We start from the raw sequence: 15,807 nt of genomic DNA on the forward strand, positions 1-15,807 counted from the left end.
GATAAACTAGTTGTGATTTGTAATTAACCACTTACGAATGTCCACAGCTAATGTGGTGAAAATGGCGAATGTCCACTCAATGACTAATGGTTCCTCTCATCTCAATCCCATCAGGCTAACAACACATATCTCAAAACGGACTCTTAAATATTTGCAAGGGGTATCAGATCTAAAAGACCAGCATTCTTCGTCACCTGAGTCCGATGATGATGGTGAAACCAGAGTCCGATGACGATGGTGAATGTTGCATTCGTCTTCTTAGGCAGCACTTGGCCTAAAAGTCATGGGCCCAACACAGAGTGTGCTACATGGAGGTTATCAGCATGGATGAGTCCAGGTTCTCCCCTGCTGCAGAAGATTAATGCGCCAATCACCATCTCCATCGGACTCCGGTGAGGAAGAATGCTGCTCTTTTAAATCTGATTACCCTCGCAAAGATGTAAGAGTCCATTCTGAAATACGTATTGTAAGCCTGATGCGATTGAGATGAGAGGAAACGTTACACTTCAAACCTAACTGTCTACTAAGTACACACTTACAAATGCATGCTTGCAAGTCCACACTTACAAACGCATGCTTCACGCATGGAGTTATACGGCGCCAGGGATGCGTTTGTTAGTGTGTACTTGCAAGCATGCATTTGTAAGTATGTACTTGGCCAAGCATGCGTTTATGTGTACTTGGAAGCTTGCATTTTTAGGTGTGTACTTAGTTGAAAGTTAGGTTTGCACTGTAGTCATTATTATTTGATTGGAACAGTGTTCACAAGTTGCAAACCACTCAGTGACCTCATGAGTGGTTAGTTGATTGGGATGGTCTGTGGACTTATGCAACGGACTTACGACTTAAGGTCCATGGACTTACGCCTGATTGTCAGAAAGCTCTATGAACTTACGCCTGTTTGTCAGAATGTTCTATGGACTTACGCCTGTTTGTCAGAATGACCCATGGACTTACGCCTGTTTGTCAAAATGGCCTGTGGACTTACGCCTCTTTGTCAGAATGGCCAATGGACTTACGCCTCTTTGTCAAAAACCAACCTGGACTTACGCCTCTTTGTCAAAAAACCACCTGGACTTACGCCTCTTTGTCAAAAAACCACCTGGACTTACGCCTCTTTGTCAGAAAACGGGTGGACTTACGCCCCTTTGTCAAAAATGGAATGGACTTACGCCCTTTGGACACCTTCTGTATCTTCTGAACTAATTGAGATATTTTCATTTTTCAAAAACCAGTAGGCTTGTTCTTTAATTTTAAATTCTTTTCTGAAAAAAAGTGGATTTTGCCAATTTGTGGACTTACGCCCCTTTGTCAAAAAACCAGTGAATAGCCAACCCCGAAACTTGGGGCTCCTGTTCAACAATAACACATTCGTGCACTCTTAAAACCTTACGAAGTATTTTGAGCATACATATAACAAACTAATATACTTTGTTACACGAAGAAATAGTTTGTAAATTACGAAGTATTTTCTTTGTAATCTTATGTATGCTCAAAATACTGTGTTTTACAAACTACTTTTCTTTGTAAGGCCCAAAATAGTTTGTAAGGTCTTCTCAGTGTGGGAGTTGAACAGGAAACTTACTGGCCAGAATTTTTCGGTTGAGTTGTTGCAAAAGTCTGACGTACGGAGTAATAAAGTGAATTTGCTTATTTCCAGACATATTGACAGTCATCAGGCCTGAGAGATAATGGTTCTCATATTTAACCTTAAGCCATTTTAAGTAAAGGCTTTCCTTAAAACTGACTTTCATTAACTTCTACTTAAGTCTTACAACTAGACAAACGATTCGTGTCAGAGGTACCTCTTCGCGGGTCCACGAGGAAAAGCCTCATAAGTTAAGTGCATATTATTGATCCAATGAAGAAGTTTTCTTATCTCTTACAAAATTTGATCGAATTTGACCAATAAATAATCTCTAATACAACATGTGTCAAAAAAAATAATTCATTCGCAGCTTGCTGTCTAGTACGGGTTGTTTTTTAAACGTTGTTGCAAACCCATCAGCCCATCTTTATGACAACAAACTACCACGTCAGAGGTTTTAGGATGATAGAGAGAGATATACTAATGCAGCTGACCAACCTGACTTTCATAGAAGCATGTGAGACACAGGTACGAGCCCAAGGTTATCATGTGAAAGACGAACAGCACCAGGTAAGTGGTAGTAAATGGCATCACCACCAGCTCTTGCGCCAAGTCCCGAAGCCTCACCCAAGCGCGTCGGCACTTCAACAGTCGTTCCGGGCTTGGGCACTTCAGAGATAGCTCCTGTAGGGGTCAACATTTTGTACCTTTACATGCATTTGCCAAAATTTCCAGAAGTTCCCTAGCAAATTCCGGAGATTATTTTTTTTGACAGAGTGCCTTACTTCACTTTAAGCTCAAACCGTGAGAAAAGCGGCGGGCAGTATCTCTATTGAATAAATTAGATGAACTAGCAGACCGAGCATCTGGGGGAGCAGATGGAGAAGATGAAGAGGAGCTCAGAGCTAGAATTTCCAGTGTCACTATGATGGAGATATTCCCCAAGGGATGTAAGGAAAGAGATATCCCATTCAAGGTGACAAGGCAGGAAGGAAAACTGTTCATAAGGCAGGCAGCAGATGATGACTCTGGTATCTCATCAGTTGGGGTTGCTGACTTTGGCTCCTCTCTGCGGGACTACTCTGCTAACAGTGCTCCTCTCCGTAATGTTTCGGAGTGACTCGGAGCTAATTTCTGACAGAGTACTAACATCAGTTACACAGCGGCGCAGGTTGTTGGCGTAGGTTCTGACGCAACATGCCATCGCGGAGTGGATGGCGCAGACGCAAAAGACCAGCAGGAACACGTGGTTGTGGATGATGAGGTGCAGGTTAGTGGCGCCCTCCCAGGCGATGCCGCGGACGTACAGCAGGGTGGAGAGGGGCATGACCAACACGCAGCTCAAAGCCGTTATCCAAGTCAGTGCCCTCGACCACCGGCAAGTTGCAGTGCAAGGGAAGCTTTCCTGCACCAACAAACGTTGGAGGAAGTCTCAGCACTTGAGTTATGACTGAGATATTTTACCATAAAAGTGTTCGAATATTAAGAGGAAAAAAACCAACAAAAACACAATTTTGATGACGTCCCATAACTGTCGAGATGCGAAACTTTTTTTTAAGCGATCTCTGAAGCAGAAGAAGGGGATAACTCAATTTTTATCATTTTTCAGGAGAAACAAAAAACCGTTTGCTGGGTAAACTCAATCCAATCAGATGAATGGTTCAATTGCATTTTTGTCAAAAAAGCCCAAGAAATGACTGTGAACATTTTCAAAAATGTAGCATCACTCTGTAGACGATTTCTGTGATTTAAATCTTTGCGTTGGAATAGACTACGGAAACATATATACTTAGTTCTCCCAAACGAGGCGGAATTTGGAGACAATTCGTGTGGAGCTGACTGCGTTGAGTCTGTATTTCTGTGGTACATTTTTGGAGTTACCTCTTTTTTCCATCTAGTGATGGGGAGTTGAGTTGATTCTTTTTACATAAGATTTCATAAAGACACAAGTTGAGTTATCTCCTTTTGCCATTTTGCGCAAAGGAGTTATGTGGACTTCGGTTGAGTTACCTCCATTTTCCAATAAAATTTAGACCGTAAAAGGGGTCTAGTTGAGTTATATCCATTTTTTATGTGGATTATCTCCTAAACTGTTAGGAGTTGGGTCAAACAATTTGGTGTAATGATTCAAACCATCCTGAGGCACAATTATAAGATGAAAACTCAATTTGGAGATAAGTCGAATTATTCCCTTCTTCCGCTTCGTGGATCAAGCGTTCTGATAGATATCAGCAAGAACTCTGGGGCGGAAAATTAATCTAACATAACGTTGGGTAAGTTAGGTCAGTTAGGTTTAAGTTTTCAAAGTATTATAGAGATAAGGATTTGTCACTACACCAAAAGACCCCCCTTCAACTCTACAAATCAAAAAGCGTACATTGTATGCTCTACCTGGAGCATGCCGGCAAGCACGCTCTAGCTAGCGCATGCCTGCCATGCACAGGGATCCTTAACTTACCTCATAAGGGCATCATAACGTTATCATAAGAGTTAAAGTTATTACCCTTAACTTCTTACATCTTTTGAAAAGGGTAGGTTATTTTTTTATGTCTCGAATTTGAGTGGATATACTTTTGCAAGTACTTTCATAAGTCCGTACCCTTAACCTTTAGCGAACATTGTCTTATGTTACGTTATGAAAGCAGTGTTAGTTAAATGTTAAGTTAAGGATCCCTGGCCATGCATGCACTTGAGCTTTTTCTTCGTAATAAGAACAAATTTCTTTGTATTATGACAGATTTGTGTCGTAAAGTACTGAGAATTAGCTTAGTATTATGACTGCACGGTATTTCTCAGTAGGAAATTGGGAGTACATAATTAAAACAACTTCGAAGTAACGGAGCGCTAAAGAAATCGAAATAACGGCTTTTAAACATGTATGATAACTTAAATTTTAAGTTAGAATTTACAAGTTTTTTTTTGAACCTGTTTGCCGCTTGGGCACAATTTGCAAAACTTCGGAGTTCGAACGCGTCTGGACTGAAGTGACTGGTTCCATACATAGAAAGTCGACTGTTAGCGCGAAACTTGCTTACCATGAGATACGCACAGGTGGCCTCGTTGCGGTAAACCCTTCCGACTTCGAGCCACAGCAGTGGAAGAAGCAGCACACCCATTGCGTGTGCCATGCTGAGCACGGAGTTGATGTACGCCTGAAGCGAGCGACCCGAGTCTCTCAGCATGGCAATGCGGTCCTGTATCATGTGGAACCCCGACCACAGCACGACCGCCGTCACAGCAGCGCAGTAGATGAGGGTGGAGCGCAGTGGGTGTGCAGAGACGCGAACTACAACACATTGAACACTGAAGGAGAAAGTGCACACTGCAAAGCTTGTGGTAAATTTGCTTGCCACAAACTTGGCAAGCCGTTTTGATTGCCGAAAATTGGCAAGCTTGGCCCGGGAATACCCCCAGCTTGCCAAAATTTGGCAAGCTTTTGAAGACTTCCGACCAAAACTTGCCAACTTTTGGCATTCAAAACGGCTTGCCAAGTTTGTGGCAAGCAAACTTACCACCGGCTTTGCAGTGCACAGTAAATTGAAATGGCAGAATCCGTAACGGTTCGGTACAGAAACCGCCAGTAAATGATTCTGAATTTGGTAGTCACAGAAACTGGCATGGGCTAACAGAAACTGACAAAGGCTCCATAGAAACTGGGATGGGCTCACAGAAACTGCTAAGGGGTTGCGGTCTCGCTGGCCAACCTAACCTCACTGTGTCTCTGGATGCTTTTGTTGTTTCGGACATTATTTCCATATTTTGATGAGTGCGTTTACTTTTTCTTGCTTTGACAAGTCCATAAATTGATATTTTCCTTACGTGGTACATCAACACTCTTTATTTCCAACAATATAACATCTCAAAGTCGCGAGGTGGAGGGAATCGCAATTGACGATTACGGTGCCACTGCAAGAAAAAGTGTGAATAGTACAACAAATGTACAACAAAAACTGTACAATGAAAGTACAACAGGGATTGTAGAAAGTACAACGAGAATTGTACAAACCACAACGAGGCCGGGACTGCCCAGCACTCGTCATGCCGGTTCCATTGTACTTTGTACAACAATTGTTGTACTTTGAAAGTACAATAAAAACCTGATAAAAAATTTGCCAGAAATTTGTGTACTTTTGTTGTGGTTATTTCCTGCAGTGTGCAGTGTTGTCCGGATTCCGTGGCGAGTGAACGGATTCCGTCGCCTGTGTGCAGAATGGGTTTGAGACATTCCATGCCGGTTCGGCCAGGGCCTGAAGGTGACCATTGACGATTTCCGCGCCACTTTGGCATTTCTTTGTACTCATCGAGATAGGGCGATTGCCAAATTTTTAGGTCCCTAAGTCCATTTTTGCGCCCAGGGTGGCAATTTTTAGATTTCTCTGAACTTTCTTTAGTGGTTTTGTTGAAATTGCGCTTCGAAGTCTCTTTCTTGGCTCTCCACGGCACAATTTCAACGCTAGCTCAATGATTTTGTGCTTAAAAGATGCGTATTAAATAGAGGAAGAGACTCCAGTGGTCAAATTCTACTTTTGAAGTCATCTTCGTGGTGATCCCAGCGATTTTGTAAATTAAAAACATGTAAAAATGAGGTAATTTTTGCTAACTTTGGCGAGGGATCTTTCGATGACCGAAATCGATATTTGAACTTTTTCTAACGGATTCTTGAAGGTCTCGAGGAGATCTTTCGAGTTCCGGTGCCAGAAAGTATGGGACCGGCCCTAGTTTAGCCGCTACACCGCTCCAAAGTTTCGAAAAATCCCAAATTTGCACTAAATGGTGCAAGGAGTGGACTTTCGCTTGCAGGCCCACGGCAATTGCCATACGAGTCCCAGGCCATCTCAGCCCGACTAAAACAGACCCCTGCAATAACTTCAACTTGATCCCAAGCCCCAGGGTCACTCACCGGCTCGGGGGTAAAGGGGAGGGGAGGAAAGAATACAGTGAATTTTCACAAAATTATGCCCTAAGCTTATATGTCGTCCTAGCCCCGCATCAGTGGTGATTATGGACCTCAGGCCCAGTATGTTTGACAAAACTTGATTCCGCCTCCCCCAACTCCCCCCTCGGGAGAGGCGGGTGCTCTACAGGCGTTCGCTCACATTTGTCCGCGGGGAGCGCCTGCGATTAAGTAGAGCAGGCAGCCCCTGCAGCACGCGTGCCGTTCGGTGGCCTACCTTACAGGCGCTTCGGCCCTGGACCACAGGCCCTTGAACACTTTCTTCGGCCCCCTCTGCTGGAAGCGTCGTCTCAAAACATAACCGCAGTAAAATGGGATTGGATTTTTTTTTTTTTAAAAAAGCAAGTTCACCGAAAATGTTGCTCATTGTATTTAGGTCCTTGCAAATTGTTTACCGTGGTTTTAATGACTTCTTCCTTAGCTTGGCTATGTTTATGATCCTTGAAATTCCGCCCTTGCCAATGGAATACTCTGATGAGGCTTTCCTTTGATACTGGGACTGTTCCCAGGACGTTTGGACTGGGTGCCACATGGCCGCTTCAGTCTTCATTCCAGGTGAACTTTGTTGCTGAGAGAGGTGGGTAGAGCAGCATCAGGTCAGCTTCTTGCTCTTGCATGTCAATGTCTGTGCCACTGTGCCAAAGCGGCGCGGAAATCTTCAATGGTCACCTTCAGGCCCTGGCAGAACCGGCATGGAATGTCTCTATAGGTTCTTGATATAGGTTCTTGATGTAGTTTTCAGAGTACTGGTTACAAAAACTACATTTATTTCAATGCCAATCCTACATTTTCATCTAGAGCTACGCAATTTGGGGCCAAGCTTTCCAAGATGAGATTTATACTCTGATGAGGCTTCCTTTGATACTGGGACTGTTCCCAGGACGTTAAGAATGGGTGGCACATGGCCGCTTCAGTCTTCATTCCAGGTAAACTTTGTTGCTGAGAGAGGTGGGTAGAGAAGTATCAGGTCAGCTTTTAGCTTTTGTATGTCAATGTCTGTAATGAGGGCCAGAAAGGTTTTTCTCGCTACTATTCACGGCCTCAAAATTATCAATTTCAAAGGTCAGTGGCCCACTGGTTTCGCAGATCTCATGGATGCGGAAAAAGCGTGTGTCAGAGCTTACGCTTTTGCAGCCAGCTGTGTCGTTTCTAAATCATTTTTCCTCCCTATCTGATATATTTAAAATGACAGTCATTTTCTTTTCAATCTCTGTATCTTTTTTCTTCATTTAGAAACGACAGCTGGCTGCAAAAGCGTAAGCTCTGACGCACGCTTTTCCCGCATCCATGAGATCTGCGAAACCAGTGGGCTACTCTACAAACTGAAGTGTGTACTCAGTATGCATCTACAGATGCATACTTATAAGTACACACCTACAGATGCATACCTAGCTGAGTACACATCTACAGATGCATACTTGACAGGTATACATCTGTAGATGTGTACTCAGCCAAGTATTCATCTGTACTTGTGTACTTGATACTGGGCATTTATATAGTGACAAGTACGCACCTACACTAATGCATACTTGCCAAGTATGCACCTACAGATGCATACTTAACAGGTATGCATCTGTAGATGTGTACTCAGCTAGGTATGCATCTGTAGGTGTGTACTTATAAGTATGCATCTGTAGATGCATACTGAGTACACACTTCAGTTTGTAGAGTACTGACTTTTGAAATTAATAATTTTGAGGCCGTAATAGTAGCGAGAAAAAACCTATGTGGATCTCATCACAGACATTGACATGCAAGAGCAAGAAGCTGACCGGATACTACTCTATCCATCCACCTCTCTCAGCAACAAAGTTCACCTGGAATGAAGACTGAAGCGGCCATGTGCCACCCATTCTTAACGTCCTGGGAACAGTCCCAGTATCAAAGGAAGCCTCATCAGAGTATTCCATTGGCAAGGGCGGAATTTCAAGGATCAAAAACATAGCCAAGCTAAGGAAGAAGTCATTAAAACCACGGTAAACAATTTGCAAGGACCTAAATACAATGAGCAACATTTTCGGTGAACTTGCTTTTTTTTTAAAAAAAAATTCCAATCCCATTTTACTGCGGTTATGTTTTGAGACGACGCTTCCAGCAGAGGGGGCCGAAGAAAGTGTTCAAGGGCCTGTGGTCCAGGGCCGAAGCGCCTGTAAGGTAGGCCACCGAACGGCACGCGTGCTGCAGGGGCTGCCTGCTCTACTTAATCGCAGGCGCTCCCCGCGGACAAATGTGAGCGAACGCCTGTAGAGCACCCGCTTCTCCCGAGGGGGGAGTTGGGGGAGGCGGAATCAAGTTTTGTCAAACATACTGGGCCTGAGGTCCATAATCACCACTGATGCGGGGCTAGGACGACATATAAGCTTAGGGCATAATTTTGTGAAAATTCACTGTATTCTTTCCTCCCCTCCCCTTTACCCCCGAGCCGGTGAGTGACCCTGGGGCTTGGGATCAAGTTGAAGTTATTGCAGGGGTCTGTTTTAGTCGGGCTGAGATGGCCTGGGACTCGTATGGCAATTGCCGTGGGCCTGCAAGCGAAAGTCCACTCCTTGCACCATTTAGTGCAAATTTGGGATTTTTCGAAACTTTGGAGCGGTGTAGCGGCTAAACTAGGGCCGGTCCCATACTTTCTGGCACCGGAACTCGAAAGATCTCCTCGAGACCTTCAAGAATCCGTTAGAAAAAGTTCAAATATCGATGTCGGTCATCGAAAGATCCCTCGCCAAAGTTAGCAAAAATTACCTCATTTTTACATGTTTTTAATTTACAAAATCGCTGGGATCACCACGAAGATGACTTCAAAAGTAGAATTTGACCACTGGAGTCTCTTCCTCTATTTAATACGCATCTTTTAAGCACAAAATCATTGAGCTAGCGTTGAAATTGTGCCGTGGAGAGCCAAGAAAGGGACTTCGAAGCGCTATTTCAACAAAACCACTAAAGAAAGTTCAGAGAATTCTAAATATTGCCACCCTGGGCGCAAAAATGGACTTAGGGACCTAAAAATTTGGCAATCGCCCTATCTCGATGAGTACAAAGAAATGCCAAAGTGGCGCGGAAATCGTCAATGGTCACCTTCAGGCCCTGGCCGAACCGGCATGGAATGTCTCGTTTGCCGTTGGCGGTTTTGGTGCAAAACCGCCCCAGATCTGTTTACCTGTCGGTTTCTGCGATTTGGGGCTCTCAGACCACTACAGATTCTGCCATTTCAATTTACTGTGTGCACTCGCATTTCGACCCTTTGAGCGAGCTTTTGAAAAGCTAAAGTACTGACCAAGGCACTGCGCTCCGCCGTGACTTGAGGAACAGGCGTCTCAAGAAGGACCAAAACAGTGGAGAAACAAACGCATAGTGAAACCTACCGCCTTCAGGAAATAGTCTTTCACGCCTTTCAGGGGCTTGAATCGTTTGCCGTTGGAAGGGCATTAAAAGTATGCCTGAAAGTTTGATACCAATTCATACTCTTCCCATGGGCACTAAACGATTCACGCACGTTCCAGGGGCGAAAATCGTTTACGTCCTGTAAGAGCATAGTTTTGATGCCTTTGCTTCACTATTAGCATGGCATAGAGCATCAGTTCAACCGCTCCACCACTGCTGCTTACTTGGGTTGAATGTGACTGGCAACAGGCCCAAAATCGCCATGGTGCAACCGATAGGATAAATTTGAAGGAACATGCCATGTCCGCCAAACATGTCCCTCGGAGAAAATGCACCCTTCCAAGGCTGGCTGCCGTTCCCGTCCGGTGCTGCTAGAGCACCTTTCACGGCAGGCACTCCCACTTCAAAATTATGTATGGTCCTGTCGGAAGCCACGGGAATAACGTGCATCCAAGCAGATTTGCGTTTGCGGTGATCCTGTCGGCAAAGAATCCGCAGAGTCCTATTCAAAAAATCTTATCTGGGCGTTCTCCCCATGAGGATCTTACCTATAACGCAGGCGAATTTCACTCAGTTTGATCATATGATACAGCTACAAATCAATATAATTTGTGATATAATTCACTGAAGTCTTAAGATAAAAGATCAAAGAAACCAAAAGTGCATGTAGAAATATATTCCGCTTACTATCACTATCGTATCCGTCACAAGTGGCCTTCGCCTGCGTTTTAGTTAACATTCTCTTGGGGGGAACACGCCCAGATATCATCTCGAAGTGCAGCTGAAATGAAGTGTGAACGAGAGTTCTGCATGCCGCTGCTCCTCATTAAGTTGTAATTTTACGAACAAGGTTCAGTCAATTTTGCAACACGAAATGCCAAGGGTTACACTGGTGTAAATCAACTCAGAAATTTTCTGATAAACGGTGGATTTTCTGATAACTTGACAAAAAACATCAGATTTTGAGTATTTTCTGATAACATCAATTATTTATCAGAAAGAGGGCATCAGAAATGGTTTTTTCTGATACTTTCATAGGTTATCAGAACAGAGACATCAGAAAAAAGAGACCTTTCTGATAAGTCGATCTTATTTCTGATAACTGCCAGTTATCAGAAATATAATCGAAGTTTACGTAATTTCAGTTTCAAATTTGGTGAGAGTCCTGTTTGCAAGATTTGGCTAGGCCAATTTTTGGCCCGTCCCGTTTATTTTTTGTAAAAAAATGACGGAGGGACGGGCATATAGTATGATCCCTGCTGTGCGTCCGTTCGTTCGTCCGTCCGTCCGTCCGTCCGTCCGTCCGTCCGAGGACTTCCCGTGGTCCGATCTTGACCAAATTCGGTATGCAGCCTCCTTGGGTGACCCTAAGAACCGCCCGGTGGCAGCAAATCCGATCCGAGCCCCGGGGGCGCTGCTGCAGGTGCATCATGGTCTACTTGGGGTCGAGGAGGATCTCGGCAACGGATGCAGCTAGGAGGGCATGTAGGGGTATTTTTGGAATCGGGGCGACGAGAGAAAACCAATGGTGCCAGTTTCGAGCGAATCGGAGAACTTCGGACCCGGGTTCAAATCCCAGCGGAGTATTTTTTGAACATTCTTTTTATTCGAGTTTTTGCATTGTTTTTGATGTTTTCGAGGGTGCTGATGACGAAAACGACATTTATTTTAACCCCAGACTCAGGTTTAATTCCCGTCAGGGTCAAACATAGGCGAAATTCGTACGTTTCTTAATGTACGGGACGGGCCAAAGTTGCCGATGTATATCGCTACTTTTCCTGTTATTATCTCAATGAGATAGGATCACATTTACTGTCTTATTGAGAGTTGATGGCGAGCTAGCTCAATTTGGACTGCAGATTTGGATCGGACTTGATTTCGACCCCCCGAAGACGTTTTCCCCGTTTCCGAGTCTCATGTAGATCAAAATATATGTTTACAGAAGAAAATGATTGTTCTGATATATTTCTTTATGAGTCCAGCCGATGTTATCAGAACTAAAGTCATCAGAAAACTGAGGCATCAGACACACAAACATCAGAAATAGGTGTCCGAAAAAACATCAGAACTCAGACATGAGAAATGTTCTGATATGCAAAAGTATCAGAAAATTTCTGAGTTGATTTACACCAGTGTAAACATCACACCAAATTTAGTGCGTGAGGCAAGCGTATCTGAAAGCGCAGAATTTCCGTTATTTATTTGAAAAATACTAAATGTTGGTCCGGTCTTGTCCGTTGTAATTGCCCCGTGTTCATGTTCATACCTTCCTTCAAGTCCTCTTATCTTACGCCTGTTGGCTGCGGCAAACCGTTTCTATGTTGTAAGAAAGGTATCCGGACAAGTGACCACAATTAAACTGACCCAGGTACAAAATGACCCCTGAAACATATTGACCACGACTGCACAGTGAACCCATATTAGATTGCCACCACTTTTTTAACAATTTAATTTTTTTATTAATTTATTTAAAACTTTCGATGGCACCTAATTGTACAGTACCTCTGTTTCAACCCGGGGTGGGGTAGGGCAGGGTGGGGCAGACTGGGGCAACAATCAACTTCGATACCCGGCGCGGCGCGAGGGCGCGAGCCGGAGTGCGGGGTGCAAAAAAACAAAAAAAATGCCAGGAGAGGTGCGGTTCACAAAAACGCAACGAGGGAAAGATAAGCTAGTCTATAAAGGGTACATGTTTGTACACCACCGTGATTTGAAGTCCGGAGAAAGTGAGTGGCGTTGTGACAAGCGCCGAACGGAGTCCTGCAATGCCACCGTGCTCCTGAGCAGCGACAGGAGGTCGGTGCTCAGGGAGCGGGAGCACCCTAATCACCAGGCGGACTGGGGCCGCGTGCAGGCCAAGGAGACGGTGGAGCGAATGCGCGAGGATGCACAAGGTTCGTAATTAAACCTTACGAAAAAAGTAGACTGGCCGAAGTGTTGGGCGTTACAGTGATACTTTACTCAGGTTCACGCGAAACAACGGCGTCCATCGTGCAGCGTCACGTCGCCACTACTTCCCGGGAGGCCGCCGTGAAGCTGCCCAAGGGGTCGTCCACATATTACGTAATCACCTAAGGGGGAGGGGGAGGTATAGCTGAGGCTTACGCTTGATTACAGAGGGGAGAGGGGGGTGACCGTTTTGATTACGTAATCATTTTTTAGTCACTTTATGCAATTTCGTTGATACGGAAATACTGCAGTACACCGACACCAATCGCACTTTCCCATCCTCCAATAGACACATTGACGATTATGCGCATTTATCATTTCGCTAAGAAGCTCTTTTGTCTTGTTTTAGGAGTTTCATAAAAAGAATGAAAATCTTCTCATTAATGTGAACAATCGTCAAAACTGTAAAAGCGAATAAAATGGAAAACCCCTGATATTCTTTTCAGTGATCGTTTGCAGACAAGATACACACAAGTTCGGGTGCCGGCAAAGAAGGTTTTACTAGGTCACCGCTCGGCAGCATCATCGATCATGGGAAATAATTTCAGGACTGGTCGTCCTCACTACTGCATGGTAAAAACGGTTTCTGGATTGCCCAGGAACTCCCTGGAAATCGATTAAGTCTCGCCCATAGGCTTAAATTATTACTTTTTTTGTCACTCGTACCGTGTTTGGGAACATATATAACCGCTAGATCTGGTCCTCTCATTTAAAAAAAAATTGTGGATTACGTAATCTTCCGTTGGGGGGGAGGGGGTCGGACCGTTGATTACGTTTGATTACAATGGGGAGGGGGAGGTCAAAAATCCAAAAATCGTGATTACGTAATATGTGGACGACCCCCAACAAGTCCTCCATGGCGCGCGCCGTACGCAGGGTCAAGCGGTCATCACTGCCAGAGGACCCCAAGGACATCGATGACCTGGTCGAGATCGCCGAGAAGTACCAGAGGGTGGATGGCCAGAGGTGGCTGCTTTTCTTCGATCGTGACGCTGAGGACAAGATGATCGTGCTTGCTACGAACCGCCATTTGCGGTACTTGGCTAAGGCTAAGTACTGGATAATGGACGGAACATTCAAGTCTGCGCCCAGTGTGTTCTACCAACTTTACACCATACACGGCCAGGTTCACGGGCAGTGGTTCCCCTTGGTCATGGTTCTCATGACCAAGAAGACGAAGGAGTTGTATATAGAGATTCTGGAACTTCTCAAACATGAAGTAAGTGTCCGTCTCCACAAGAGGCTGGCTCCTGAGTATGTCTCGACAGATTATGAAGAGGCCGTCATCAGAGCGGTGATGGCCGTTTTTCCTGACGCGGACATCGCTCGCTGCCTTTTCCACCTGGGGCAGTCGTATTGGAGGAGACTCCAAAACGAAGGGCTTGCAGTGGAGTACCGCCAAGAGGCCAACGAGGACATGCGCACCTCGTTCCACTCTCTGATAGCCGTCGCCTTCTGCCACCTGGACGACGTGAAGAATGTTTTCGATGAGCTACGCAGGGAGGCGCCGGCTGCACTTCGCCCAGTATTCAAGTATGTGGACGAGAAGTACATCCGTGGTTGCAGGCGGAGACACGGCCGCCGGACTCCGGTGTTCCCCCCGGAGTGGTGGAACTGTCACGAGAGAGCCCTGGGTGACCTGCCGAGGACAACAAACAGCGTCGAGGCGTGGCATCGCAGGCTGAACACCATCATGGGCAAGGCGCACCCCACCCTCTACTTTGCCCTTGACCAGCTGCAGTCAGAGGTCATGGAGGTGGAGTGGGACATTGAGCGGCTGGGCAGCGGACGGTCGCCTGAAAAGAAGAAGCGCAACCAGTACGTGCTGATGGACGCCCGCATCAGCCGTGTCATGGAGCGCTACGACCAATACAAGGAGGACGGAGAAATGCTGGAGTTCCTGAAGGCCGTCGGCCACAACATCGCCGGAAACCTGTGATGGAGCGCAACCCTGAACTTGAACCCTGAACCCTGAATTTGAATAAATATTTGCTTTTTCGATTTTTTTTATTGTGGTCAGTTTTTAGGGGTCAGAGTGTGGCCAGTATGTATGTGGGGTCAGAGTGCGAAGTGGTCACTTGTCAGTGGTGAGTGGGGGACGTGGTCAGTGAGAGTGTGGTCGGCTGTCGGGTGATTCCGTGCGTAGGGGGTCATTTCAGGTCACCGGGGCCTTGAGCCTGAACTGAGGGTGATTTGGTAGCTTCGGCAATTCAAATTTGTTTTACTAAACGATGACCATGTCCTCATGTGGATAAGTCAATCTAACTTTTGATTTTCTAGGTTTTGTAAGCTGCTAAAGTGTCGTTTTGTAAGTTCCGTCATGGTCACCGACACCTATAAGACAACATTGCCATGCTGTAGTATATGACTCAGCCACATCAAAAGAAAACTGGCTATTTCACTCTCTTCCCTGACTTATTCTTCACAAAATTACGGCAGGTGACTTTTGTATCATCACTTGTTGAACCCGAAACAGCCTATGAGGAAATGTCCACCGTGTGACCATGTGACCTATGCTGCTTTCACAACTGACGGTCTACTGGGGTTCCTTTTCGTTATTGAACCTCGCGACCACTTGGGATCGAAAGAACATAAAAAACGCTTTCAGAAGCCCGTGCCCGCGGGACCTGGGGCGGTCAAACGACGCTTCCAGGACGTCAGAATTGTTAAAAACGGTAAGGGTGTAAAAATAGATGTAAATTCCGTTTCGGGCCGCAGCTCCTCCATCTGACAAGGGAAGTGCCCCAGGTGTTACATCCAGATTTTGATCATATTTTGGGGATCTCTTCTACTATACAATAGACTAATTTTCCGCATAAAAGTTTTTGCTGAGATATATTACAACGGGTTTTAAACCTAGGTCCAAATTTTCAAAATCACTCAAAAAATATTTTTTGACCAAAAAGTTTCTAAATGGCCTGAAACGTCCAAAAATATG

At 45.2% G+C, this 15,807-nt stretch overlaps 2 protein-coding genes across 2 annotated transcripts; one reads left to right on the forward strand and one right to left on the reverse strand.

The window, feature by feature from the left end:
* Positions 1–1,850: 1,850 nt before the first annotated feature.
* LOC117644067 lies at positions 1,851–10,274 on the reverse strand. The gene is made up of 5 exons (XM_034383253.1): positions 10,145–10,274; positions 4,624–4,874; positions 2,739–2,993; positions 2,087–2,272; positions 1,851–1,919 (listed from the first exon to the last, which is right to left on the reverse strand). The coding sequence occupies exons 1-5, from the start codon at positions 10,233–10,235 to the stop codon at positions 1,851–1,853; spliced, it is 852 nt and encodes a 283-aa protein (XP_034239144.1). The 5' UTR covers positions 10,236–10,274.
* A 3,410-nt stretch (positions 10,275–13,684) lies between these two features.
* Positions 13,685–15,199, forward strand: LOC117643707. The gene has a single exon (XM_034382761.1). The coding sequence runs from the start codon at positions 13,699–13,701 to the stop codon at positions 14,806–14,808; it is 1,110 nt and encodes a 369-aa protein (XP_034238652.1). The 5' UTR covers positions 13,685–13,698; the 3' UTR covers positions 14,809–15,199.
* Positions 15,200–15,807: the final 608 nt, after the last annotated feature.

Source organism: Thrips palmi, unplaced genomic scaffold (assembly GCF_012932325.1).
Source record: "Thrips palmi isolate BJ-2018 unplaced genomic scaffold, TpBJ-2018v1 HiC_scaffold_17, whole genome shotgun sequence".
In the NCBI taxonomy this organism is placed as follows: Eukaryota; Metazoa; Arthropoda; class Insecta; order Thysanoptera; family Thripidae; genus Thrips; species Thrips palmi.

Coding starts and splice junctions, on each gene's coding strand:
- LOC117644067 (XM_034383253.1), bottom strand. CDS start 10,235: ATGTTTGGCGGACATGGCATGTTCCTTCAAATTTATCCTATCGGTTGC. Junction 4,875..10,144: donor GCCAGTCACATTCAACCCAA/GTAAGCAGCAGT, acceptor AATGTGTTGTAG/TTCGCGTCTCTGCACACCCA. Junction 2,273..2,738: donor TGCGCCGCTGTGTAACTGAT/GTTAGTACTCTG, acceptor TGACCCCTACAG/GAGCTATCTCTGAAGTGCCC.
- LOC117643707 (XM_034382761.1), top strand. CDS start 13,699: ATGTGGACGACCCCCAACAAGTCCTCCATGGCGCGCGCCGTACGCAGG.